The 27,330-nt window shown below is 31.4% G+C and overlaps 1 protein-coding gene across 10 annotated transcripts in view; it reads left to right on the top strand.

The window, feature by feature from the left end:
• The window catches only part of Ae2 (anion exchange protein Ae2), a 55,680-nt gene that overhangs the window by 16,439 nt on the left and 11,911 nt on the right, over nucleotides 1–27,330 (top strand). For 7 of the 10 annotated variants that reach the window (XM_087415437.1, XM_011053799.2, XM_011053797.2 and 4 more), the window contains 6 exons: nucleotides 153–347; nucleotides 14,416–14,599; nucleotides 14,695–14,776; nucleotides 16,077–16,436; nucleotides 18,065–18,752; nucleotides 19,280–19,342. In XM_087415437.1, the coding sequence (XP_087271563.1) occupies nucleotides 285–347; nucleotides 14,416–14,599; nucleotides 14,695–14,776; nucleotides 16,077–16,436; nucleotides 18,065–18,752; nucleotides 19,280–19,342 (1,440 nt within the window). In that variant the 5' untranslated portion in view covers nucleotides 153–284. Of the gene's footprint in view, nucleotides 1–152; nucleotides 348–4,810; nucleotides 9,961–14,415; nucleotides 14,600–14,694; nucleotides 14,777–16,076; nucleotides 16,437–18,064; nucleotides 18,753–19,279; nucleotides 19,343–27,330 lie in introns of those variants that run through there. The other 3 variants (XM_087415433.1, XM_011053802.2, XM_087415434.1) reach the window with 3 other exon arrangements.

Consider the following 27,330-nt stretch of genomic DNA (forward strand, 5'->3'; position numbering starts at 1 on the left):
TTAAATGATTTTATTTTTTACTTTCTCAAGCAGCCTCTTTCTTTATTAAATGAAATCTACAGTCTATATTTTGTAATCTCTCCAAATAAATTTACTTTACCATTGCTAAATTCTGTTTTGTTGTACTAATCATAATCGATGTGATATTTCAGCAATCAACAGAACGGAGCTGCCATCACAACGATTACTTCACATGTGGACATCGCCGTCGCAACTCAGGATCGGCCGGGCACCTAGGAAAAAGATATAGCCTTCAGCTGTACCATCACCGCGCCTAGTGAAAAATGGAGAACACCGATGGATTCAGAAGAAAGCTTTCTTTTCTTAGTTTTGGTAAACGAATATCGGTGAGTAATTGACGAACAATTAATATATAATATAGCATAAACGTGAAAAACACCCTGGAAATAAATCGAAGGAAAACCATCTAGATTTGTATAGGTATGTCTCAGTGTATCTATAACAACGTATCGAATGATTTAATAGCGATACGTCGATAAACAATATTCTATATCGGAATTGATATACTCCGATTATTGCGATGAATACATCACTTACAAGGGAAGTTATCCAGATATCCAATTAGTTTTGAAAAAGTAACAGTTAGAAGTTATAGTATCTTATCTCTTACTAAAAACTCATAAAGTAAAAGAAGGTTACGAAAAAAATATTCTTTAAACCCATTTTTGGAGCCGCTTATAGCGGACTTTGTACGCATTTTTCTAACGAATATTAAATTTTCCGAACAAATGGCACATTTTAATTAATAGGAAGTAGGATACTATAACTTTTAATTGTTTACTTTTTCAAAATTAATTGGACATCTGGATAACTTGCCTTAGGGTCTGATCGAAATTTTGGTTTCGATTTCGATCAGTTTCGGTTAAAAATCAGAATTTCGATTTAGTCGAAATTAAGAGAAAATTTCGGTAAGTAAACTGAAAGTGTATAAATTGTAACGCGCCGACAAGCATTCGGAAAACTATGTTATCATCGATACCGATGATTGCTGCAAACGGCAGCCTTATATTCTTCCTTCTTTATCCTTTTTTACTCGCCAAATTGCTACATATCTAGTATCTGAATTTCCTGATAATTTATAGGAAATTCTTTATAATTTAAGGAATAATAAGATAGTAATAAAATCTTATTTTTAAAAGAGTACATAAATTACATATTTTGATATTTCGAACGATTTTCTGAAAATCATCGTGTTTATAAGATTTATCAAAAAATTTTGGTTTTGATTTCGGTCGAAATTGAATTTGCGGATTCATGGAATCTGATTTAAGTTGACCTCTTCATATAAAAAACGAATATTTAATACATAAATTCAAAAAACGAGTACATCAGAATTAGGTGCTCCAATAAACTGCAAAGGTACACTTAAATATATAATATTACAGTATTTATAAAATATTGTATTATTAAATTATTAAAATCAACCATCTGTCCCAATTTGATTTATAAGAGATAACTTAGATTAAAATATTAAATTCCGTCTTGTCTTCAGTGACAAAATATTCCTCTGTTAATGTATCTAATATTAAAATATTAAATCGCCGAATTAGGTATTCATTCGATTTAGCAGAAATTCAAATAAAAACATCGACAGCGCGATCAGTATAGAAGAGTAAAGTCGTATTAAAAAATTAAGACTTGAAATACCATATTTTTAATATACTCTATTAAGATCAAATCGCAAAATTAGTTCGTTCGCAGGAACTAAAAAGTCACCGCGCGACTATAGCTTATAAGAATAAAATATATAAATAAAAAATTATATGCATCTATTTGTTTAGTCTTGAAATATTCTGTTTTTAATATACTATTATGATTTTAACGCATCGAATTAATTGCTCGGTTTAACAGGAACTTAAACTGGAAGGTTGACGTTCAAGATCAAGTACTTGAAGTTGTTGCTAAATCGAACGAGCACCTAATTTTGCGATTTAGTATAATATACTATATTTCTTAATATAATATAATATAATATATATAGTATATTAAAAATAGAATATTTTGAGTCTAAAAACGTAAATGCACTTAATTTTTTAACGCAACTTTACTCTTGTTAGCTAATCGCGCTATAGATATTTTCGTTCAAATTTTTACTAAACCGTATGAATATTTAATTCGGTGATTTAATATTTTAATATTACATTAACAGAGGAGTATTTCACTAAAAATAAGGCGGAGTCTAATATTTTAATATAAGTTATCTTTTACAGATCAGACTAGGGGAGATAATTGATTTTCATAATTTAATAATATTTGATAAATATTATATATTTTGGTGTTTCTTTGTAGTTTTCTAGAGCACCTAATTTTGAAAGATGTTGGAATTTATTTAGCTCTGGAAGAGATTAATTTAATAGGGATCATCGGCATTTTGAAGTGATGTATTCACTTCTCATACAGCACACTTTATTCGATGGATGTCTTGAGAATGTTTCTCTAGATATGTAAATACATCTTCTGGACGTCTTTAGAATGTCCATGTCATGTGACTTATTGCACATAATGGCGGAGTTCCCGTCTCGTCATCTGAAATCTCGATCAATCAGAAATTGAGCTCATTTGTAGTGTGAACAAGATATGTGAATTTCTGCAAATGAGCTTAAAACTTTGCTTGACGGATTTCCTTACTACTTTTAACTTATTATGTATCCGTCGATATGAATCACTTGTCTATTCTATCACGGAAGTCTGTGCTTTGTATGAGTTTTATCATATTCTAACATAAAACGTATAATAGTGAGACAAGATTAACTAAACAAATTTAATTGCGTTTTCTATACGTGTTATTATTCAAATCGGATGTAAGCAAATATAATTTTCGAATAAGTTACAATGATCCATATTGCACTTGCATGCGAAATGTTGTACATTGTATATACAAAGGAACAGAGAGATCCGCTCTGCAAAATAGTGTGCGAATTATTGCACATTATTTCATCGCAGTTATCTTCCGACTCCGACATAGTTTCATAAAGGCGAGATAAAAATGACCTCGAACAGGACTGATTGGCCTGATTGTTGACGGTCACGGGTCAATAACCATTTGACACCGTGTGTGGCGCACGCGGATCGCACGACACAAATTGGAAACGCGAAACGGCGCCGCGGCACGTGACTTCGATCGGAACATCAGAAAGAAAGTTGCTGGGACTTCCACGTTGCCACACGCTAAATATATATAGAGGATATCTCATAATTATTCTGACGAATTTCGTGGACATGTAGACCGGACTAAACTGAGATGGAAAATCCTCTACCATTTTGCAATTTTTACAATGGTTAACAAGATATTAATTGCTAAAAATTCGAAAATTTGATCTTCAATAATTTTTTACTCAAATACTATCAACTTTATAGAAAAACTGCAAGAGACAAAAATTGTTTATTTTTTTTCATAGAGCTTTAAGAATTTTTTTAAAATTTTTCCAAAATTTTTTAATACCGTATTTTCTCGTGTTGATAAAAATGAGAAAATGCAGTACTAAAAAGTTGATAAAAAATTCTGAAAAAATTCGTAGAGTTCTATGAGAAAAAAATAGTTTTCATCTCTTGCAGTTTTTCTGTAAAGTTGATAATATTTGAGTAAAAAATTATTGAAGACCAATTTTCGGCAATTTTTAGCAAATAACGTTTTGTTAACCATTGCGAAAATTGCAAAATAGTAGAGGACTTTCCGTCTCAGTTTAGTTCGCTCCACGAACTCCGTCAGAACAATTATCAGACACTCTGTATATATATATATATATATATGTACACTTGATTACTGTTCTTTATAATGCTGCAGAGCTGTAAATTCCGTATTTCGTGCGACCAAGACCGATTGGATGTCGTCATGACGCGCGACCACCATAACCGCGATGTATACGGTTGCGTAAGCTCGAACTGATTCCAGATGTATTTCCTTCGAATGCAATCATCATTAATAATCGTATATCAGGATCTAATTAGTCGCGAATTCTTGATCTTTATCTAGAGTTGGTAAATTTATTTTATAAGTTATAAGTTATAAAAATAACTTATTATCATTACTGATTTAAAAAGTAACTTATTGTTACCATTATTTAAAAAGTAAAGAGTTGTTACAATTTCCGTTATTTTTTCAGTGAATTTTGATAGCTCCTTTTTTATAGAATGGCATTCTATTATTCTAGACATTAATTCAACACGAGATCTATAGTGATTACAATGGTTGTCGCAACATAGTCAAACATAACATTTTCTTCTTTCAAAATTCACTTATGTATAAATAAGGAAATGTAATGTCGTTTCCAATTTGTTAGTGAAAAAAATAATTGTAACGCTAATGAAAACGTTATATTCCTTATTTGTAATGCTAATGATGACACAGTTACTTTTTTGGAGTAACAGTAACGAAAATAATCATTTCTTTTATCGTTACTTTGTACAATATATGTGCATAGAAAACGCGCGTATAAGAGTGAATTTTAAAAGAAGAAAATGTTATGTTTAACTATGTTGCGATTAACCATAATCATCATAACCATTATAAATTTCGTGTTGAATTGGTCAAGTGATCAGAATAATTAAATGCCATTCTTGTAACGCATTGCTTCCCAATATTATACTTTATCAATCGCAGATGTATGGTCCCTTTTTTGTAAAACTTTTATCAAAATTTATCTCTAATGACATCTCGGCAAGTTCTTGAACGATACTGCTTTTTCGATTCGTGAAAGGCCGCGATTAGTTTCGTCCCACTGACCTGGATTGAGCGATCGAACAGCAAAGTGTCGCCTCCTTTTTGCTCCTACGGAGCAGGAAGTCACCTAATAGAAACGCAAATTGGACGATACGCTGAAATTTGATTAGATGTGTACTCTGTACTCTATCTTTTCTTTTTTTAGATATTAACTGCTATTTAAAAATGGGTTAACGGAAGAACTCCAAAAATTTGCATCACTTGATATTTCTTGCACAGTAATAATCTCTTAACTCATGTTACACATATAGATGATTAAAACATTAACATTTGCCGACGTGCCATTCAAGCGCTTACGCAAGGTCGGAAGCCGCAAATTCGATTATCAAGAGCGGTGTCAATCGTATCCTCGCAATCATATAGCTCGATCGTTGCTAGCATTGTCAGTGTACAAATAGCCCGTTTACGTTGGAGCGCGTAAAATATCTGTAAAAGAAATTCCTCTCATGTTTGCAACAAATTCGAAGGTAGGGACTATGACTTTCCGTAATAATATATGGTAACCATAAGATGCAATCCCATCTTATTTCTTTTCGACCGGTACGGCAAATCATTCGGTTGATTACGCAACAATTATCTCATTTATAAATTTCTTTTATAAACAACTAAACTATGTAGATAAGTGTAACTCGTCAAAGCATCTTATGGCACGTTTACATCAGAATTTGTTTTTAGCTAACAATCTTGAAACTGTCACTTGCGGTATTGTGATTGATTGGATAAGAAAAAAAAGATTCATATATATGGATACAGATTATGCAATTGTCGTTCTTGTTATTGCAAAGTGGTCGTTGATTTAAAGTATTTGAAATCTGGATATATATATTAGACTGATAAGAAAACAAATTTTTTTTTTTAATCGGCCTCTCAGCTCAAAAGCTTCCATTTCATGCCAAAAGAACACCTCTAAATTTTTATTTAAAAAATATTAAGATTTAGAAGTAGTCGCTAGTGAGCGATTTTTAAATCAAAGTTTCGATTTTCTTTAATACATGTTTGATTTGATACAAAAATGGCTTAATCCGGATTTTAAATGTGGTACTGTCTTTTTGATCGCTGAACACGATGCAATAATTTATTTCGTTCTACGATATACGCCTTAAGAAATACTGTCCATTAATGTGAAAAAATGATTAAATTTCGAATTCAAAGTCGATTTTAGCAAGGTTCCAAATGTTCAAATTGATTGTTACTCCCCTTAAATTAGATCTGTTCATCCAGAATAAGATCCAGTTGGAATTTTCCCGGAATCTCCTACAGGATCTTTAAAAGTTTCATATGATTGAATTATTAATATGTTTTTAAAGATAGAAAAAATTTTTTTACAAGTTCTAAAGTATATCGCTTTGTGATCTTGACATCCTCAAATGCCTCAATTTGACAGCAAAAAATTGTTTATTAGAAAATGAAATGGAAGTAGTTCGTTTCAATTAATTAAATCATATTTTTGTTATTATGTACTCATTTCATTTTCTTTTGAGCTGAGAGTGTGTGTACACACACACACACACACACACACACACACACACACACACACACACACAAATATGTGTGTGTGTGTGTGTGTGTGTGTGTGTGTGTGTGTGTGTATATATAAGGAAAGAGTAACAGAAACGTCAACGAAATTCATAAGAGATGTAAATTGGAACATAAAAGCATCAACTAAAAAAATATAAATAAAGCCTAGATGAGGTCTTCTAAGCACGAACAGAAAATTTGTCGAATGTAAATGAAGTGTATCTAAGCTGTACAACAAACATAAACGGAGTATGCTGTACCTACAGCGGATTTAAACGGAACGTTGTCGAACTGTTAGACGAACGTGAATGAAATATGATCGACTTCCGCGGGAAACGTATGATAATATTTTAAAATGTTTTTCATTATTTCATTTATTTAGTAAATATCATGTGTAATTATGAAGAATTTTTTCAAAGTATTTATGTCAATATTAAGATATTTCAAGATATTTATGTTGTAAAAACTCGAAAGGTTTGTTCGCGTTACATGTTCCAATGCTTCTATCATAGTTACTACTCATTCTAACGCGCACATCAGAGACATTCGCAAGGCAATGTGCACGACTTTGCCTAATGATAAAACGATCACCTGTCGGCATGTGGTATTGTTTTGCATATAAGGCAAATATTAAAGAAAGAAAGAGAACAATGCTAATGTTCCTATTACGAATTCTTTATTTTAAGAAGGTATGTGTATATTATTATATTATAAAATTATTACATATTTTTATAACAGTGATTAACAATAGGTAATTAACAATAGGTCGAAAAAATGTATAGATTAGGCGGCACATGCAGATTATTCTTTTGGATTAACTTTGTTGTGTCTATACGTGCCGCCTAACGTATATACACACACACACACACACACACACACACACACACACACACACACACACACACACACACACACACATATATTTTAGTAGTCTTATGCCCATGTCACACTACGCATTGGAGATTGAGGATTGCAAATTAAGGATTAGAATTCGACCAATCAGATAGTTTTAATTTCAATCCATTTCATTTTAATTGGCTGAATTCTAATCCTCAGTCTCCAATGCGTAGTGTGACACGGGCATTAGTCGTACAAGTTGGCCAACTTCACCGATAAGACTCAGGACTAATCCTATTATCAACTCATTGTAGAATCAACATAAATCACTGTTATAAAAATATGTAATATAATAAAACACATACATTCTTAAAATTAAAATTTCGTAACAGGAGCGTTAACACTGTTTCTTCTTCCTTTAATATCTGTTTTACTTTATACAAATTGTAATTCTGTGAATAATTATGAACTTCTTGATACGCTCTCTATCTACAAAGGTGAGTCACTTCACTCTTTAAAGTTTTACTTTCTTCTAATAATCAATCTTGTATCGTCAGAATTTATAACACTTCATTTCTGTCCGTGAAATTCTGTTCAATTTGTGAATGAAGTACAATTTTTTTTGAATATGTGAGCATTTATATATCTGTATTGCTAAAAAGGACTCCAAAGTGAATTGAAACTTTCAAAATAAAGAAGACATCATTTATCGACGAATATTCATCAATTTCCTTATTTGAAGATCTTGCGCCTGATTATCTCATTAGTCTTGATTTATATTAATTATGTTTATATCTTATTTTATATATCATATTATAAAATATACATATTTGGATCTATTGCGATTTTACAGCAAAAGTATTGTCACAATATAAGTATTCTAATATTGTATTGTAACAAACATTTTGTTTATGATTTTACAAGAAATTTGTGCAGGATAAAAACTTTCGACACTTTTATTATGATTTCATAATAGAAATTTTTAAAAGTGTACACCTTTTCTTCTTCGGTTTTTATTAATTTAAAAATGCTGTGAACTTATTTTATATGTCATGTTTGATTGTTATGTACAATAATTGAGATGTTTGTCTATTGGAAAAAAATATTCGGTTCATATTTTTACAAAAATAATTATTTGTAAACAGGAATTAAAAGAGTAATAATAATAGTAGAAGCTGGATCTTTGGTGCTTAAATAATTTAATGTAAATTTTATATGTACAGGGTTGGCCATATTCGATGGAAAGATGTTTTTTTTTTCAATCATGGGAAAGAGATGTTAGATCGAGTAACGACGTTTATATATACATACATACAATATTTTTAGTCATTTTGAATTGCGCGCTTAAAATTTTATCGGACTAGAAGATAAGATGCAATATTGTAATAAAAATACGTGAAAATATCGAATGCATGTTCTTATTTTCTTTGCATTCAGGATTAGAGTCGGGTTGTTCCATCTTCAGATAAATTATGTGATAATTTTATCTATTGGATAAACAAAGGAGTAAAAAGAGTAAGAGAATAAGACAATGAGCTGAAGTTTACCGAAAGTTAGAATGATTCAGCCTTAATTGTGTTTTATTTATAATATCTTGTTAATGATAAAGTTGAGGTTTCGTTTTCTATCGATAAGAAACAATTATCGATAGAAAACGAAACCTCTAGGCTTGTACGTTAAATAAATATTACGCTCTTTATCGATTTTCCGTGTCGGCATTTGGGAGAAAAGGTCATTGCTGATATATGTGACTGGGAATAAACTGGGGAGGTTGCAGTTCAAGTTCAAGGTCGGTTGAAGCAGGAAGCGAAAAGTGAATGTCGAATGAAGAAATGAGAAGATGCGGTCGATAATAAAAACGCTTATTTTCATTTGTCTCTAATACCTCTCAGCCGGAATATAGATAGTGATACTGATGAAACATTGACGAACTATTCCGCAATTCAGTGGTCACAACGATTATTAGTCATCAATATTGATAATTGATTTTTTCTTACAATCTTTATCTGATAGGATGAAAATTTTTATCACCTATTATCAACTTCGCTTTCCTACCCTTTCCTCAACTCGAATTTTTTTTTCTTTCTTTTGCTCTGATCCACTTAAGCCCTTGTGTGTCCTAGATTTCACGATTGATTGACACTTGTTGCGCTTGCTAGCCTTTGTCAATCATCTGCACAGTCTTTTTGTAGTACATTTGATTCAAGATGCGCTGGATAGGTATAATAATTTTCTTCTTTAAGGAAGATCAGATGGAAATAGAGAGCTTTTTGATGTACCATTGCAAAACGTGTCAGATGGAGTATTCATGTTAGCTGCAATTCTTCTACTATTAATTAAATTATGAACTGTAGAAATTAATCGTTATTAACAAAGTATTGGAAAAGTTGTAAAATCGATGGTAATCTTTTTGTACATCCAAAATTTAATTCAAAACAGCAACGGTATACTTAAGTATATGACCGTTAATTAGATTGCTCGAAGGGAAATGGAAAATATACCTTGAATTGAAAATTCTGATAAATCAAATGAACGAAGAAAGAATAGAGGAGAAAGGGAGAAAAAAGAAGAATGGAGGAATTACTCCTCGATTGAGCATATGGGGATGATATCGATCCATCCCTTCCATGAACTGTACGTTCCCCACCAGCTTTCTCCTCTTTCTCTCTTCACGGTCCTGCAGAGAGCACCCTCCATTCTCAGTTCGGATTCCTCCAGCTCTCAACACCGATCAGCCGGGTTGTCACTCGGCCCGAGATGCCATGCCCGAGGCCACCGCCGGTTCCTCCGGGAAGTCGTTCCTGCAGCGAGCGCGAGGCAAAGTTCTCCGCTGGTTACGACGCTCTCTGCGAACGACGCACCAGGTGAACGCACTATTCCATCCCTCGAAAAGCTGGTCATCTCAATTTTCTTTGCTCTCACAATTCGTACAATTAAAAACATTTTTTCAAGAAGGCGAAATCTCCATATTCTTCTTGCTGTTCTTCTCCAGCTGTTCTCGAAATATCTCTTTGCGCTTTTTGTGAACATTGTTTAGTAGTATATTGTAAAAAAGTTCAAAATTTCTGTGGTGCTATTTGTGTGGACTCTGGAAAGGTTAACGAAGGCAGCAATCCAGATTTCATAATTTTTTAGATTTATAAGATTCAAATTTTCCTTGTTGAAAATTGAGAGCTTTAAAACTCAGAATTGATAAATTTTAATAGAGTTCGCTAAAATCCAAGAGATTCCAAGATACTTTTCAAATATTTTTTGAAAGAAAAAGAAGAAATATTCAAATTTTTCTCAATATAAAATATTTTTGTAACGTTTTGTGTGTGTGTGTGTGTGTGTGTGTGTGTGTGTGTGTGTGTGTGTGTGTGTGTTATGAACAAAATACAAATTATATATATCTTTATTTATTGTCTTATTTAAACATTATTTATTTATTTAAAAAACACGAAATACTATACCCATAATTCACAAAAGCTATAGTCTTTAACATTATTTTATTTTGTCATTTTTACTTACACTAATTATTTATTATCAAAATTGCAAATCATGAATTAAGCAGATTTCAACTTAACTAGCAAGATATCAATGGAAATAAGTTTCAAAGCAGATTTTCAATTTTAAATAAAATTGATAATAAAATTATGCTGATGCATAGTAATTGATTACATACGATGTAATCTTTTTCTTAAAAGTAGAAAAAAATATTGTATAAATACACGATTTTTGCAAAAAAAAAGATAGACACGTTCAAAATTATTATAATTCTTTTAATCTTTTTCTTTCTCTTAATCAGTCATTTTGATAGTTACAGTATTATTGTTCAATTTTATCCATTACAAAGTGAAATCCGAAAATCAATTATCAGTTTCGAAAATATCAATTATCAAATTGATATTCGAAAATATAATTTTTCCCATTATAGATATTAATATTTCCAACTTTATATTATAATATAATTACTTCAAAATATTTCCAATACCATAACGTATAATACTATAACGTATCATAAAAATATATAAAATCTATTATGCCGTTGAACAATGTGGACAATAGTTATGTGAACAAGTCAATAAGTTTTTTGCTCGCTATTGTATGGACAAAGGCATAAAGGGTGAATCAAAGTGCATACTGCATAATAATTTAAACGTTATTGTGTCAGCAGTTGTAATTATCTTAATCTTCTAAAACAGCTCGATAATACATTTTCTTCTCAGAACTCTAATAAAGTAGTTGGCTTATGAAGGTGAACTGCTTTCTGTGAAAATCAATGTCTGTATCGATTCTTCCTAAATTGCATGGGTAGAGTAGCCTAGGGTGATTAATGTACTTATCTAGCTTTTGCGTATCTAGAATGCCCTAAAAAGAATCTTTTATAATTCTCTCGGAGACTTCACAGCGGAAATCTTGCGAAGAAAATTGAAGCAATTTCCATAAATATATCTCTCTCTTTGTCAATATTCTATCAGTTATTTCTGTAATATAATTGAATTGATTTATAGATTAAGAGACTACAAGAAATTTATTTGGTTAAATTGAAGTAAAGGATATTACTCGAAGTCTGAAATACTCTGTATACCTATAAAATCTGTCTATACTGCTTTTTATTTTATTTTTATTATTTGCTTTTTTGTATTGTTAAGAAATTACTTGTTATTACTCTATTTGATTACGCTGATGTCGTCTACGTTCCTGCTCTTAATCAACATCTGCTAAATCGTGTACAGCGAAAATTCTTGTCTCCGCTTCTCCTATTGTTCATAAATACCATATATCTCCGTATTACCAGAAATCTGGCTGGCTTAAGATTTGGCAACGTTTTATTCTTCACCCGTGTCTTATATTTTCTCTCCTTTGCTCCAATACTCTTCTATATCTGCGACGTCTCCTTCAGTTGAACTCTGAGCATCATTCCTCTTTTAGCCCTCTTGTCACCAGATACCAAGATTACTTATCCTTCCCCATATATCGGTCACTAAGTTCCGTGCCGCTTTTTCCTACACCTCTGTCAAATATTTTAATTCCCTTCCTGATTCAATAAAAACCTCTCTTTCTCTATCCTCCTTTCGTTCCGCTGCCTCGCGTTCATTGCGTCACTCAGTATTTAAACGAGACTGATGGAATTGGTGTGTTTTCAGGTGTATGTGCGTGTGTGTATGTGAGTGAGTTTTATGTGCATGTGTATGTGTGTATGTGTGTGTATGATTTCAGCTATTAGTTTACCTCTTATTGTTGTCTTATTTTGATTTTGTTACTGGTAAGCTTTGTAACCGCAATTCTGCTGACGCCTAACCATTTGCAAGCTATTATTGCCTATTTATGTTTATGTTAATCTATAATCTATTGTATCATACTTTATGGCTATTACTCTGTTAACATGTAGTCTTTTTCATATAGTAGTCTCTTTCATATATTCTTTGCAATAAACTAAATTAAATTAAATTAGATTAAATATTAAATAGAAAATAGAAAATAGAAAATGGAAATATTTTGTTCAATTATGAATATCGAAATGTCAAATAAGTAGAATCTTATTTTAAATAAATGTTAATGTAAATAGTAAATATTATTTGCCTTTTTTTATATGTACTACACAAAATATTTAAATAAAAAGTTCAAATGGACAATTAGGAATCAGCGCATGTTGCGCTTAAATAATTAACAGACTTTATACGTCTAACAATTACATTTTACATAACACGATTCATACAGTATACGTTTCTAATTTTTTAATTTTTAGTCATCTTCAGCGTGGAATAAACATAAATCATATTAGGTGTTGGAATTAATTCGTAGCGTTTTTTAATGAAAGAATATTATTTATTTCACATGAGCATTAAAAAATACATTAATGAAAGTACTTCCCATCACTTGTAAAACGCTACGAATTAATTCCAACACCTAATATTTTATCGCATATTACGTTATGTAAATTCCAGTGGTTAATCTCCAACAATTCTATAACCAGTTGATACGTTGGGTGGTCTCATGGGATTAAGACCTTAAATATATCAAATTAATTACATCAAAAAGAATGTTTTTAAACTTACAGGAAAATTGATATAGTAAATATTCAGATAGCGAGAGCCGATGACCTTAACCTTGACATATGTTGTCAAAGTTATGACCCTGAGTAATCTCCAACAGGGCTCATGTTCGTTAAAAAATTATTAATAAAAAAATTTAAGAAATATTGTCTTATTTCTAGTATATACAGTATTAAATATTATCTTACACTCTTTATTTGTGGGGTACAATAATTTTCTAGACAAAGCAAATCCTCCTCCCTCTTGCCAAGGGATGCACGACTTTCCACGCAAAGCCAAATTCACCTTATCTCCTCCCTGTCCAGATCTCGCTTCGCATAGAAAGTCACCCCTTGGTAGGGAAAGAAGTAAGATGGATCTCGCTTCGCATGGAAAGTTATTATGTAAGCAGAAAAGGATATGGAGAGAGTTCTTCACCTTAGTACATATCTTAGTTTTCGCACCTTTACTACACACCTTGGATCTTTTATCTTCTGAACTAATTTTCATCACTTTTAAGTATACAAGAATTATTAAGCGATTTTTACATATATTTTGACATCTTTAGAAAGTATTTGTAAAGTTGTATATTTATAACAAAATATTTTGTAAAGTTGTATATGTATAACAAATTGCATATAAATTGTTATAACTAAATATAATTAATAAAATGAAAAAAATACACTTTTTCGTACAAAAATTCGTAAACTCTGAAATAAAAATGTTTAAAGGAAAAATATATTTCAATATCAATTGACATTCCAAACTACAAAAGAAAAAATAGTTCAAGTATTGGCAACCAAAAAATTTAGTTATTTAATAACCTGAAAATGATATTTTTTTTTAATATGCATGAATGGCTGTAAATTGAAGATATATTGCATTTACATTTTAAACACTGCATTTTATTATTGCTGTTGTGTTAAAAAACTTATAATTTAGTAGGAAAATGTTATAACATTACAGACAACATAATATATAATATTACAGACAACATTTAATACAAAGATGCCAAAAAGCATGTTTTTTAAGGGCTAGTATGTTCTAGGATTAAAATCTTTTTTTAATAATTCGCAAAATATTTTCGCAATACAAATGAAAATTAGTCGAAAAAATAAAGAAAGGTATAAAAATTTTGTTAGTTACAAAAAATGTAACTAAACACTATACACACAATGGGTAATTTGTAATTTTAACAATCTTTAATAGAAAACTACGTTTACATATTATCCTTTCCCTAAAACAAATTCGCAAATTTTTTCCTTGGCAAATATTAATTTACAACTTTATTTGCCATATTAGATTGACGGACATGCTGCGGAAACAGGACCGGAACTCGACGAGGAGATGGAGAAGGTCTTTGCGATGGACGCCGGGGAAAAGTTCGATGTAGCCCGTCTTGGATCACCTTCGGAATCGACTGGATCTGATCGAGATCGCGATCGTGGACCACCTCTACGATATGGTGGCGATCGCGATTTCAATCGTAAGTCGCTCGTACTATCGTTCTTCAACATTTTTTAATTTGGTTTTGACGTCGTTTTTTGGGAAATTGAAAATAATAAAAATGACACTTTTTAGAATATCGTAAAAAAAGCTATCCACATCCGCACATGCCCTTGAAGAGTCTGCATTCCAGATCTATGCGACGACATCTTTCTTCGTAAGTTCTCGAAAAGAGTAGACATTTGGCAAAATCTATTTTCAACAAAAGTTCTTGTCGATTTGAAATCTTATAAGAATAATCAAACAACTAGGATAAAAGTAGAGAATATGGAATAGCGTTTTTTAAATTAACATTGCTTCGGTATAATAAAAAGACTTTAAATTTATACAGAATTCTTGAGGAATATGTTAACTATAATATTCAATAAATGAAAGTTGCCAAAATTTAAGTCCAACGTCACTATTAACAAAAAAATAAAAAATGTGAAAATAGGAGGTGTAAAAAACGGAATGCAATATGAAATAGCGGTGAAATTTAGGTAACAGTAATAAATAATATAATAAATGAAGTCCAAATTTGTTTATTTATATAAACCGATCAAGAAAAATACTTAAAAATAGTTCACATTTTTATTGTACAATAACATAAAATAGCATCATTGGACATAAACGGACTCGCAAATAAGTTGGTAATATGGAATGTAATCTATAATCGCAAATAAACTAGTAATGTATGGAATACATTCTATAATGTAACTGTTTCGTAATCTGATTACGAATAACTTGTTGATATGGAAATCTCTATTTCAATGATATGAAAATCTATTTCATATTCCTTTATATATTCCATATTATCTGCATGTCGTCATATGACAAAGTCTTTCCGTAGCAATAAACAAGTTAGAAATTGCAATTTATCTGCATAATATTTTTCGTACAACATTATTAAAAAGCATATATGTAATATAAACATTAACAAACTTATCTTCAGTTTGTGAAAATACTTTTTAGAAAAGCCGAATCTCTAACATCTCTAACGTAACAAAAGTAAATAAATGTTTATCGTGATGACATTTTGTCAGATTGAGTCCATTACTTGTTATGCCATGTTTGATAGCAATTGCAACAACTTTTAGTGATTTATCGCTAGATTATTGCAACGCTTTGTTCAGAAAATAATTCACTATTCCATATTAGCAGTCTATTCCATATTCTGTACTTTTATTTACTCTATATAATTCTGTACTTTTATTTACTCTATATAATCTTTTCTATATAATCAAATGCCACAAACGATTTCATTAATAAGAATTACATTACTTAGAATTAATAAGAATATTACATTAATAAGAAGCATGATTAAGTTAATATTGACAAACTTTGAAACTAATAAAATTTTTTTTTATTTTCTCATAACTCTATAAGAGAACTTTCAAACGAATGAAATTTAATTCTATACACGTGAGAACATTTTTGCTGAAAAAATAGACTTGGTGTGTTTCTTCGATTATTCTTAGTGAAGGGTCAACGGCAGAAATGTCTATCGAAGAGGATCGTGGCAATATTCAAGCGGAAAACGAGAAAATCGATGAGATGAACCGTGAATTTCGATCGATCATGACAGCAGAAACCGAAGCCGAAGTTGATGAAGAAACAGCGAAAGCCAAAAATGTAAGCAATAACGAAAACGAGGCACCGATCTCGGAGAGGGCGGCTTCCAGTTTCAGTCCAATCATCGGCAGCCCGAGAGTACAATTTGAAAAAATCAAGGAAGAAGAGGCATCGAGTACGCAAACATTGGAAGTGCCAACAGGTACCACTCTGAGTGGCCATGAGGAAGACCGGAATCGCCGACGGCACCAGAAGCACGAACATAAGTAAGTTGACTTTAGATGATGACTTGTAAAGAGTTCAGGAAATGAAGGTAAGAGAGGAAAAAAATCACACAATTTAATTAACACATTTAGTGTTAATTACAAATTAAACAAGAATGTACTTTTTTCTGATTAGTAAAACAATATCTTGATGAGAAAACAAATCAAACTGTAATTTAAATATCGTGTCTGCATATATTATGTGCACAAATCTGAATTATCCTCAATATATTTTAAGATAAAAGTTTAAATCTGGTGGTCGCATTTCGTGTGTTACAATTTCTGTGGACTCATATTTACGCTATGAACCGCGCAATTATGAGCACGGAACGACCGACCTTTATTTCGTACCATCCTAAGCGATGAGCTAGATTTGCAGCGTGACAATTCCAGTACAGAGCGGTACCAAGTCAGATAGTTAATTCAAGATTTATGGGGCGGGTATGAAAAAAATATATATGTATATCAGTGATTTAATTAAGTTTTGGCTCTATTTAGATTAGATTCCTTAATTGTTCTTACATTTTCTAAATAAAAATCTTACTATATCTTTAAGTGTAACACGAGATTGAAATAGTTATTACAATAATAAAATTAGGGTCAATCAGAGTCTGAAGTAAGTGTACGTTTAATGTTAACATTTTGAATGTTAACACGATAATAGGTACGTTTAATGATTGTCTCTACAAGATGGACAAATTTCAACTTACATTCACGTTCGATAGCATCTCTAATAAGCCAGCAGCACCAAATGAGCAGACTCAAACTTATTTAATTTTTTAGTACTCATTTTGAGAAAAAAACGTGGCTCTGCTAATTTGATATTAAGCTAACAGAATCACAAAAAAAAAAACAAAATAAAGATAGAGATAAATAGAACTTAATCTAATTAAATGAGAGAAATCCTATATTCGGTCTTAAGCGGATCTTAAATAATGCTTAAATACATATTGTATGAATACATATTTCTTGAATTTATACACAAGGTGAGGCATATAATTTGTTGCACATCTCGAAAAACTTGGTAAACTCTAAGTTGATAAACTCTAAATAAAAAACTGTTATATACAAAAGTTGTATGACTTTAAGGGAGCCATTATATAGTGCCTAAATTTTTTTTGTAAGTGTAAGCGTTAAAAAAATTTCAAAATTAGTTTTTTAAATGAAATTATATGATTTTTTACATAATATGATTCCTCTAACCATTCTGTATATAAAAGTATTAATAATAATGATATCGAAAAATCAATAGTTCAGGAGATATTTTATACTTTATTTCGGCACATATTGACATAAAATATTAAATATCTCGTAAAGTATTAATTTTTTGATAATCGTATCTTAATACTTTTATGAACAGAATAATCAATATGAATAGATGAATCAATTAGTGTAAAGAAAACATATATAATTGCTTATTTAAAAAATTATTCACTTTATCCACATATTTTATTAGAGAAATAATTTACACGCTATCACTTGGTGTTGGCGCTTACTAGCATTTTTCCTCCATTTTTATTGTGTTAGATTTATTCATCTATAATGTTACTTACTTATTATTCTGATTCTTTACTTATGAATGAAATCTTATAAAAGACTTAACTAATCACTATTATTGACTACTCTTCCAGACGTCACCATCACAAATCTCGCAAATACTCTCTACAGGAGGATCCGCAATGGCGAAAACGATCAGGAGCCGGTCTTCCAGATAGTTCGAATCTGCTGGCTCGACGTGTCAGCGTCCAGCCAGAAGAAGCAAGCACTTTGCAAGAACTCGACATTGATGATTTGGAGTCGCATCGTAGTGATGATCCACGTGGCATGCGCCGGCATAAAGCCGCTTACTCGACGGTGCAGATCGCCCGACGAAAGGAGGGCGGCATTTTCTATGACACCTTCAAGAAGATGTACGATCATTCGCCGCACGAGGTATTCGTTCAATTGGACGAACTACATGGCTTGGGCGAAGAGCGTGAATGGCGAGAGACCGCCAGATGGATCAAATATGAGGAAGACGTTGAGGAGGGTGCTGACAGATGGGGCAGACCTCACGTGGCTTCTCTTAGTTTTCATTCACTACTGAATCTTCGCCGATGTCTAGAAACTGGTGTGATTCTTCTTGATCTGGAGGAAAAAGATCTGCCTGGGCTGGCTTATAGAATAGTCGAGCAAATGGTCATCGAAGAGCTTATCCTAGCCCAAGACAGACCGGTCGTGATGAGAGCACTTCTACTCAGACACAGGCATGTGCACGAACATGAACGTGGTTTCCGTTTCGGTGGCAAGAGGAGTTATTCTAGTTACACCAGCCTTCAGGTAATTCATCCGTAACAATGATATTTTTTACGTAACATGCATCATGCACACAAAAACGATCGACCTTTGATTAAAATTCGCGAAATTCGCTTCGAGTCGAAAAATTGTATTGAAAAGTAAATAAGCACTGATGAAAGGTAAAGAATCATGATAATCAATTGCTCAACAGGTAACAACCGTATTTATAGGTTTCAAGATTTTGCTATATAAATTAGATTTGACAAATTCCATCTCAATTTTAGTTCCACAAACTGATGCAACCCTGGGTTTGCAACGCAACTTGCACGTTTGGAATCATGTGACCGAAACGGAAAGTAATCGTGACGACTGTAATGAATGCTGATATATTTTACCGTGTTCGCGCATTGAGACTTAAAAATAAATCAATTTTATATGAATGCTGCAGTTTATGGAAATGTTGAAGATTACCTGCAAGGGCAGATGTATCGAACGCGATCAGTAGTGAGTAGTCGTAACGAATATGGTAGCAGGGAATAGATTTAACAGTACTAATATTATTTCCACAGTCCATCTGGCTGGAGGAAGAAGATGCTGCGCGGGAACCTGCTGAGAACCATGTAACACAACATGTAAATCTCTCGTTTCCCGAATCAAACGCAGTTTTTTTCATTTCTGTTACTTTAGTTTTTCACTCTATTCACTCGCACTTCTTATTTGAATTTTTATTTATTTTTTAAAGTCCGAATTTACAGGACAATGGGTATATCTAGTGATTTTGCAAAATTCCTCTCTTAAGGGTTAATTATATGTACATCGGTTTTAAAACGTAAACAATTTATATTAATACTAAGAATATTTTTAATCTGAATATTTTTAATCTGATATCAATATTTTGTGTGTTTCATATGCCTAATATTGACAACAAAGTTAACATTTGTTACTATTATCGTTAGTTCCAATAGAAGAATAAATATATAGTAACATAAAATATTGATTAGACCCGGTAAAAAAATTTATATATACAGGATGTTCCGAATTTAAATAGACAAACTTCGAGAGTGTATAAGGGATCGATAAACTAAGAAAAAAGATATACTCTTTTAAAGATATACTCGTTTTTACTTCATTTTGGAGAAAATCACAAAAGAAGACAAAACGTAATTTTTATTTTTGTACTTATTTATTACTTATTCATTCACATTTATTTATTTACATTGTCACTTGCTTAATGCAAATATTGTTTAAAATAATGGCCTCTTACAGCATTGCATCTTGTACAATCAGCTCGTGTTACAACCAAACACTGATCTGGTACATGTAATGACTCGCCGATGTGGCTGGCACTCTTCTGCCTAGACATACTCTCACACTGCCTCTGAAGCATAATCGCTAAAGTTTTAGGAGTTACGCACAATCAAGGAATAGGAAAAAGAATAAAGAATAAAAATTTCAACCTTTTAGAAACTGTATTTCACAGTGCATGATTTCTGATTGGTTGAAATTTTTGTTCTCTGTTCCTTTGTTTCCCTGTTCCTTTGAGTACGGACTCCCTTACGCAAAAACAAAAATTATACAAAAATAATATTTCACTTTAAAGACGATAATATTCCGAAAATTATGTTTTGTTTTTTTTACGATTTTTCCCAAAATGAAGTAAAAAGGAGTTTATCTTTAAAAAACTTTTTTTCTTAGTTTATTGATAGCCTACACGCTCTCGAAGTTTGGCCATTATTCGGAATTACATATATATATATATATATATATATATATATTAGGTGTTGGAATTAATTCGTAGCGTTTTACAAGAGATGGGAAGTACTTTCATTAATGTATTTTTTAATGCTCATGTGAAATAAATAACATTTTTTCATTAAAAACGCTACGAATTAATTCCAACACCTAATATATATATATATATATATATATATATATACACACACACACAGAAGAGTGTTTCATTTTAACTTTGCTACTGAGATATCTCAAAAATTATAAAAGATACGGAAAAATGTTTCAGACAAAAGTTGTAGGGTCTAAAAAAATTTATTTACTTAGTTAGTTTTTAGTTAGTAGTTAAAGATCATATCCGTTTGACATTGGATGGCGTTGCCAAAGTCAGGACGAAGCCACTTTGAATTTTTTAAGTAGAAGTCCTTTAGATTTTATTGTATATTGTTATAGTCCTTCTTGAGATCTTTCGAAAATACTATTTAATTCACTTTGGGTCAGCTGTTTTGAAGTTATCGGGATTTATATGATAACATGTCATTTGGTTGATCTAGCTAGTGAAGACAAGCTCAAGGAATGATTCGGCCATGAAAGTAAGATCGGAGGATTAAGGAATTTGGTCTTAATTGTCATTAGGTATCACTCTCGGAATTAAATATTCAAAATGTGTACCGTTATTTCCCAAGCACAAAATCAATCTGCGTCTAAAGTAGAACTCCTCTAAGTATTTACGGCGTTATCGTTTGACAGGCTTTTTTGACTCTTTCCGTCATATCTAGTCTCGTGGTTGGTGCTTCCTGATACACAGTATTTTTTACATATCCCTATAAATAATAATCAAGAGGATTTAGATTCGGTGATCTTCAGGAAGCCCACAAGACTTGTCCTCCCTGACCTATCCAATGATTTAGATATTGCTCATCTAAGAAAATTTGAACTTCTTAAGAGTAATGTACTGGAGCATTATCCTGTTGAAACCAAAATCTTTGGCGGACATCCAGTGGAGTGTTCTAAAGATATCCTGGTAAATGATTTTGGAGAAAATCTAAGTAAATTGCATCATTAATTGTACGTTCAAGAAAATACTGTCCAATAATTTGACCATTGCATATGCCAATTCAAACGTGGAGATTCTAACGATACTGGTTGATTATCTGTCGATATCATTGAGGATTTACTGGTGAGCAGTAATGACTATTGTGATTTTGTCTATTGAGATTGTCATTGTTATAGAATGTAGCTTCGTCACTGAAACAGACATTCCAAAAGAAATTTGGATTCTATTTCAATGCATCGAGTACCCATCTACAAAATTGGACTTTCAGTCCGCAATCATCTTTGCTCAATTCCTGTATCAAGTTGGTGTAATAAGGATGGTATTGTATAGATTATAATTCGATGAATTGTAGATCGAGGGATTCTTAATTTATATTCTATTTATCGAATACTTACATGTGGATTGAAATGAATCATGCCCAAAATTGTGAGAAATTTAGGATCATTATTGTTTAGAAACCTGTTTCTCTATCTCTGGCGATGTAATATATTTCTGCGAGCTGTTTTTTCAATATTTATCACTTATTGAGCATTCGGATGGCGACGATTAGATTATAGCCAGCATAACAACGGGGAAATACATCTGTAATTCCTGTTGCTTTCGCCAAGAGTCGGCAGAATATCTACTATTTCATTTGATGTATAATTCATCATTCCTTAAGTACAAGAAATCAGAATCTGAGTTCGTTAAAACAAACTAATAAAAAATTAAAAAGCTTCTTTACTGCAGTTTTCCAGTAGCAAAAGTTAACGTAACTGACGTAGCTGACGTAATTAATATTATGAAGAACCTTGTTTTAGAGGACTATATTTTTTTGTATGTATAACTATACATACATGTATGTATGTATGTACATATAGAATTCTAAGAATTTTTATTTTATGTGACACGAAAGTTCATCATTTTTTTTCTTATTTCTAAGATATACGGTACATATAAAAGGCGATGGATTTATACAAAGCAAAGTTATATACTAGCAAAGTTATATGATCTAATTTAGATCGAAAGAGTCGTAATAAAGATGTGCAGAGCTCACCTGCTTAAAGCAACTCAACAAATGCTTTCGCCGTAGCGACGGAATACCGCGTACACGTGATATTTGTCGCTGACAATACACAGCGTGCAATGGAGGTAAATGAAATTTTATGCGATTGTTAAAGGCGACAGGATTGCTTATATCGAGTAGACACAATAAATCTCGATAATTTCAAAACAACTGATTCAAAGTGAATTAAATTATAGTGTTTTGAAAAGGTTTCAGGAAGGGCTATAATAGCATGCAAGCGATAAAATCTACGGGGGGGATCTGTTTAAAAAAAAACAGAAAAAAAACCTCGTCCTAATTTTGGCAATGCCATTCAACGTCAAACTGATATGGTCAGTAAATAGATCTTTTTAAACACTACAACTTTCGTCTGAAACATTATTCCGTATCTTATAATTTTCAAGATATTTCGGTGTCGAAGTTAAAATAAGACTTGTATATATGTAGAGTGGTCCACGTAAAGTGTTACAAGTTATTATCTTTGAAAGTGTTAAATGAAAAATATGTTCAGACAAAAATTTTGTCACTTTGAGGAGGACTTGAGGTGAAATTAGAATGAAATCATGATGCGGAATAGGATTGTGGAATAGAGAATACGTCATTGAAGCAACCAATTAGCGCTATTTCGCATTTGATGTTGCGGAATAGAGAGTGCGTCATTGTGTTCTAAATCGTAAAGTACCTAAATCGTGTTCTTGTAATAAACCATCGTATTTTGAAAGGTTAAAATAATTTAATTGATATTGATAATTGATATTACTTATTGATATGGTGGAATCGCGTAATGTTGAGACGAATAAAGCAAAATGACAAAATCAAAGTGCGTAAATATAGATATCAAGATCAAAAAACAATGACGCATTTCGTGCGATTTCAGCACTGTTTTCACATGGTACGGAAAAATGTTAGTAAATGCGTTAAAACAGTTCAAAAAAGTTGTTATGAGATTGTAAATATTAATTGTAAAATATTAAATACTACAACAGTGAATTGTTTTTATTTGATAAATTATATTTCTTTTTAATAAGCAAATTATTAACATAAAGTTAGTAGTGTTCAAATTCATCCTGCATCATGTGAATATAGCACACAAAACTTGTGTAATGAAAAAGTACGGAATATGAATGAATAGCACTGATTGCTTCAATGACGCATTTTCTATTTCGCAGTCCTATTCCGCATCGTGTGATTTCACCCTTATTAAGTTGACCTTGGATGGCAGTGTTAAGTCAAGACAAGATTAGTTTGAATTCTTTTAATGGGACTCCTCACTTTTCATTACATATTCTTGTAGCACATCTTGAAAGTTTTTCAAAATATTATAATAAAATGCTTTTTTATAAAATACTTTTCGAATTATAAAACTTGAAAGTTATAGTATCCCTAGCATTAACATTACTCAAAATGTCTAAACGACTGCTAAAACCTCTTGAATGTTGTTCAACGTCATGATCTTAATAACATTTGCTAAGATCAAGATCATTGGATTATTTTTTTTATTTTTACATAAAAATGAATTTTTAGTGCAAAAATGAAAATAAGAGGAATAATCTCCAATGGTCTTGATCTTAACAAATGTTATCCAGGACATAATCCTGAACAGCATTCAAAAGGTTTTAGGCGTCGGTCGGACACTTTGCGTAATGTTAATGCCGGCGGTTAACTTTCAAGCCTTATAACTCGAAAAGTACTTAACGAAAAATAACTTTATTATAGTATTTTGAAAAGCTTTTAACACCAACTATTAGATTCTGACATAAAAAATAGGGTATCCTATTTAAAAAAATCGATTTGATCTTAATCTGGCGACGCCACCTAAGGTCAAACTGGATAAGATCTATAAACAGATCTTTTTATACCTTACAACTTTTGTCTGAAATATTTCTTTCAAAAATATCATCCTCCCGACTGATCATCTGATCTCCTTTTATTAACCCTCAATTATATGAGTGAGTCATTTGGATACGGAAAATGAAAATTTTAGTCTGCTGCTATTTTTGTACAATTAATATTGCAAAGTTGAAGTGAGGAGGTAAAAAAACTTGGAATCTTTCTTTGTCGCCGTGATGCAATTGTTTCGTCATTGTCTTGATGTTAATTGCAGTGCAATAAAAGGCTTGGACCCGTCAAATGTAAATTCGAGATTTTTGCCGAAAGTGAAATTTTTTTTTATCATAAAGATATGATTTTTGAAAAAAAAACTGATTATTCCACTTTTCTCTCAAATCTTTAATATTTTTTGGTATAATTTTTTCAATTATTATCAAAATCTTTTTATATTTTGATATCTCGATTCTAACATTCTGGCATTTCATTAAAAAAAAATTTTTTCCATTGAGATTTGTGATAATTACAGAGCCAGTCATAAACGCCGTGGATGACTTGGACCCAGACGTATAAATTAAGATTAAATGAGACATGTAGTTGAGGGTTAAATATTAAGTTATAAACAAATAAAGATCAAGATCAAACAAATCGCTTTGTCATTATCATATTCTGATTTAGTTAACAAATATAGTGTAATTTCGTTTTCGATCTCTTTTTCTTACGTATTAATTTATAAACAAATAGAGATCGATAACAGATAAATTACTTTTCATTATCATTTTCTAACTTAACAAATACCAATATAGTGTAATTTCGTTTCCATCCAATTTCCTTTTATTAAATATTAAGTTATAAACAAATGAAGATCTCGAAGTTGAATAAATCGCTTTATCATCGTCATCTTCTGACTTAGTTAATATAGTGTATAATTTCGATCTCCTTTTGTTAAATATTAAGTTATAAACAAATGGAGATCGATCACGATCATCGCTTTTCATTTCCTAGCTGAATTATTAACATATACCAGCGTATAATTTCATTTTCGCGCTTCTTGCATCATGCGTACAAATACCAGTGTATAATTTCATTTCCGTTCGATCTCCATTTGTTAAATATTGATTATAAATAAATAGAGATCGATGACGAATAAATCGCTTTTTCATTATCATTTCCTAATTTAGTTAACAAATACTAGCGTGTAATTTCGCTTTCATTCGATCACCTTTTGATCACCTTTTATTAAGTTATAAACAAATGGAGATCGATCACGAATACATCGCTTTTCATTATCATTTTCTAGCTGAGTTATTAACATATACCAGCGTATAATTTCATTTTTCATATACGCGGTTCTTGCATCATACGCTAGTGCACTCTCGCGCCAAAACATCCAACAGTACATCTGGCTAGTCAAGGAACATAATGAACATAATCATAATAACGACAACGTATTCAAAAATTTCACATTGGGACTTTGCGTCGCAATATCTTCGCTCGTAGAGCACGTAGAAAAAAATTAAAGCATTTTTATTATACGATTCGAGTGAAAGCTATCAATTGAACATATGTAGAACTTGATCGATTCAGCCGTTATTGAGATTCGATAATCTCGATTCTCCGCCTTCAACTTGTTATCTCGCATAAAGAAACGATAATGTCTAAAACCTATTCTACAATATGCTTTTTGTTTCCTGTTTCTTGCTTTTTACTATTTTTTACATCTTGTTTTTTACTTACTTTTTGTTTTTATCCGGTTTTTTTGTTTTATATCGCTCGAGATAAAAGTTAATGAACTTCGGAAGAAACAAGAGAAACACGTAGCAAGAAATACAATTGTCGATAAAACGGTTGCAAAGGAAAAAAAAGCAAGAGATAAAAACAAGAAACAGGAAACAAAGGGCACATTGTATAATAGAATAGGCTTTAACGCCGCCGAAACACCATCGTATTTCCTGATTTTAGACAAAATTTTTATGATTTTTTAATATATTTTATAACTGTGTATTTAGATTCTTCAAAATCTAATATTTTGAATCCCTTCCATTAATTTTGAAAGATTGTTTCACGCCTTAAATTTAAGATTAAGTCGAAAAGATAATATTTTTTAGATTTTTGTATTTAACAACATATTTCCAGCAGAATTGAATCGGTTCTGAGTAGTTTTGACAGACACCTTGAATGAAAAAAAAAAAGATAATTTCAACACATACACGCATGCATAATAAAACAAAACAAATAAACAACAATCCTTGTGTATTTCCCAAATCGCAAAGTGCATAAACTACTTTATATATAGGGTGTTCTTTAAGTACATTGCCATACTCAAAGGAATAATTCTTCAATTTATTTTAAGTAAAAAAGTTCATATAAAGTTTATATAAACATGTATCCTAAACGACTTAGTTTCCGAAATGCAGGGTGTTTGAAAAAAATTTTTTTTTAACGTGTAGCTTCCTCTAGTTCCGATATTCTAATTGTCACAAGCCTGCCAAGAGCAACAGTATCCTTTACAAAAGAATTCCCTTCACGAAAGAATATCTTTTACGCCTTTTTTCGAAGATAGCGGTGAATGTTCACAAATGTTTGACGACATAGTAAATTGCGTTGGGAATATCTTTCTGCATAAATATGCCTTGCTTCACGTAAGTTACTATTTGCACAACCATATACATAAAGTACATATCTGCTATTTAAAAACTTGTAAATTTAGGCATCATGAAATCGAGTTTAATGGGTTGAAATTTGGCCCGAAAACGTATATAAGCTAACTAACCCGCAGCAACATCAGAACTGAAGTTTGTTTTTATTTTTATGACTTTGATATTGTCACTTTGTCTACGGTCGTGCGAATGGTAATTCACATGAAGCAATTAGGCATAAATATTTATGCAAAAACAAATCCTTAACAATTTATGTGGTCAAACATTTGCGAACATTCACTTGTATTTTGAAAACTAGGC

The sequence above is a fragment of the Acromyrmex echinatior genome, chromosome 18 (genome assembly GCF_024713525.1).
Source record: "Acromyrmex echinatior isolate Ae372 chromosome 18, ASM2471352v2, whole genome shotgun sequence".
NCBI lineage: Eukaryota > Metazoa > Arthropoda > Insecta > Hymenoptera > Formicidae > Acromyrmex > Acromyrmex echinatior.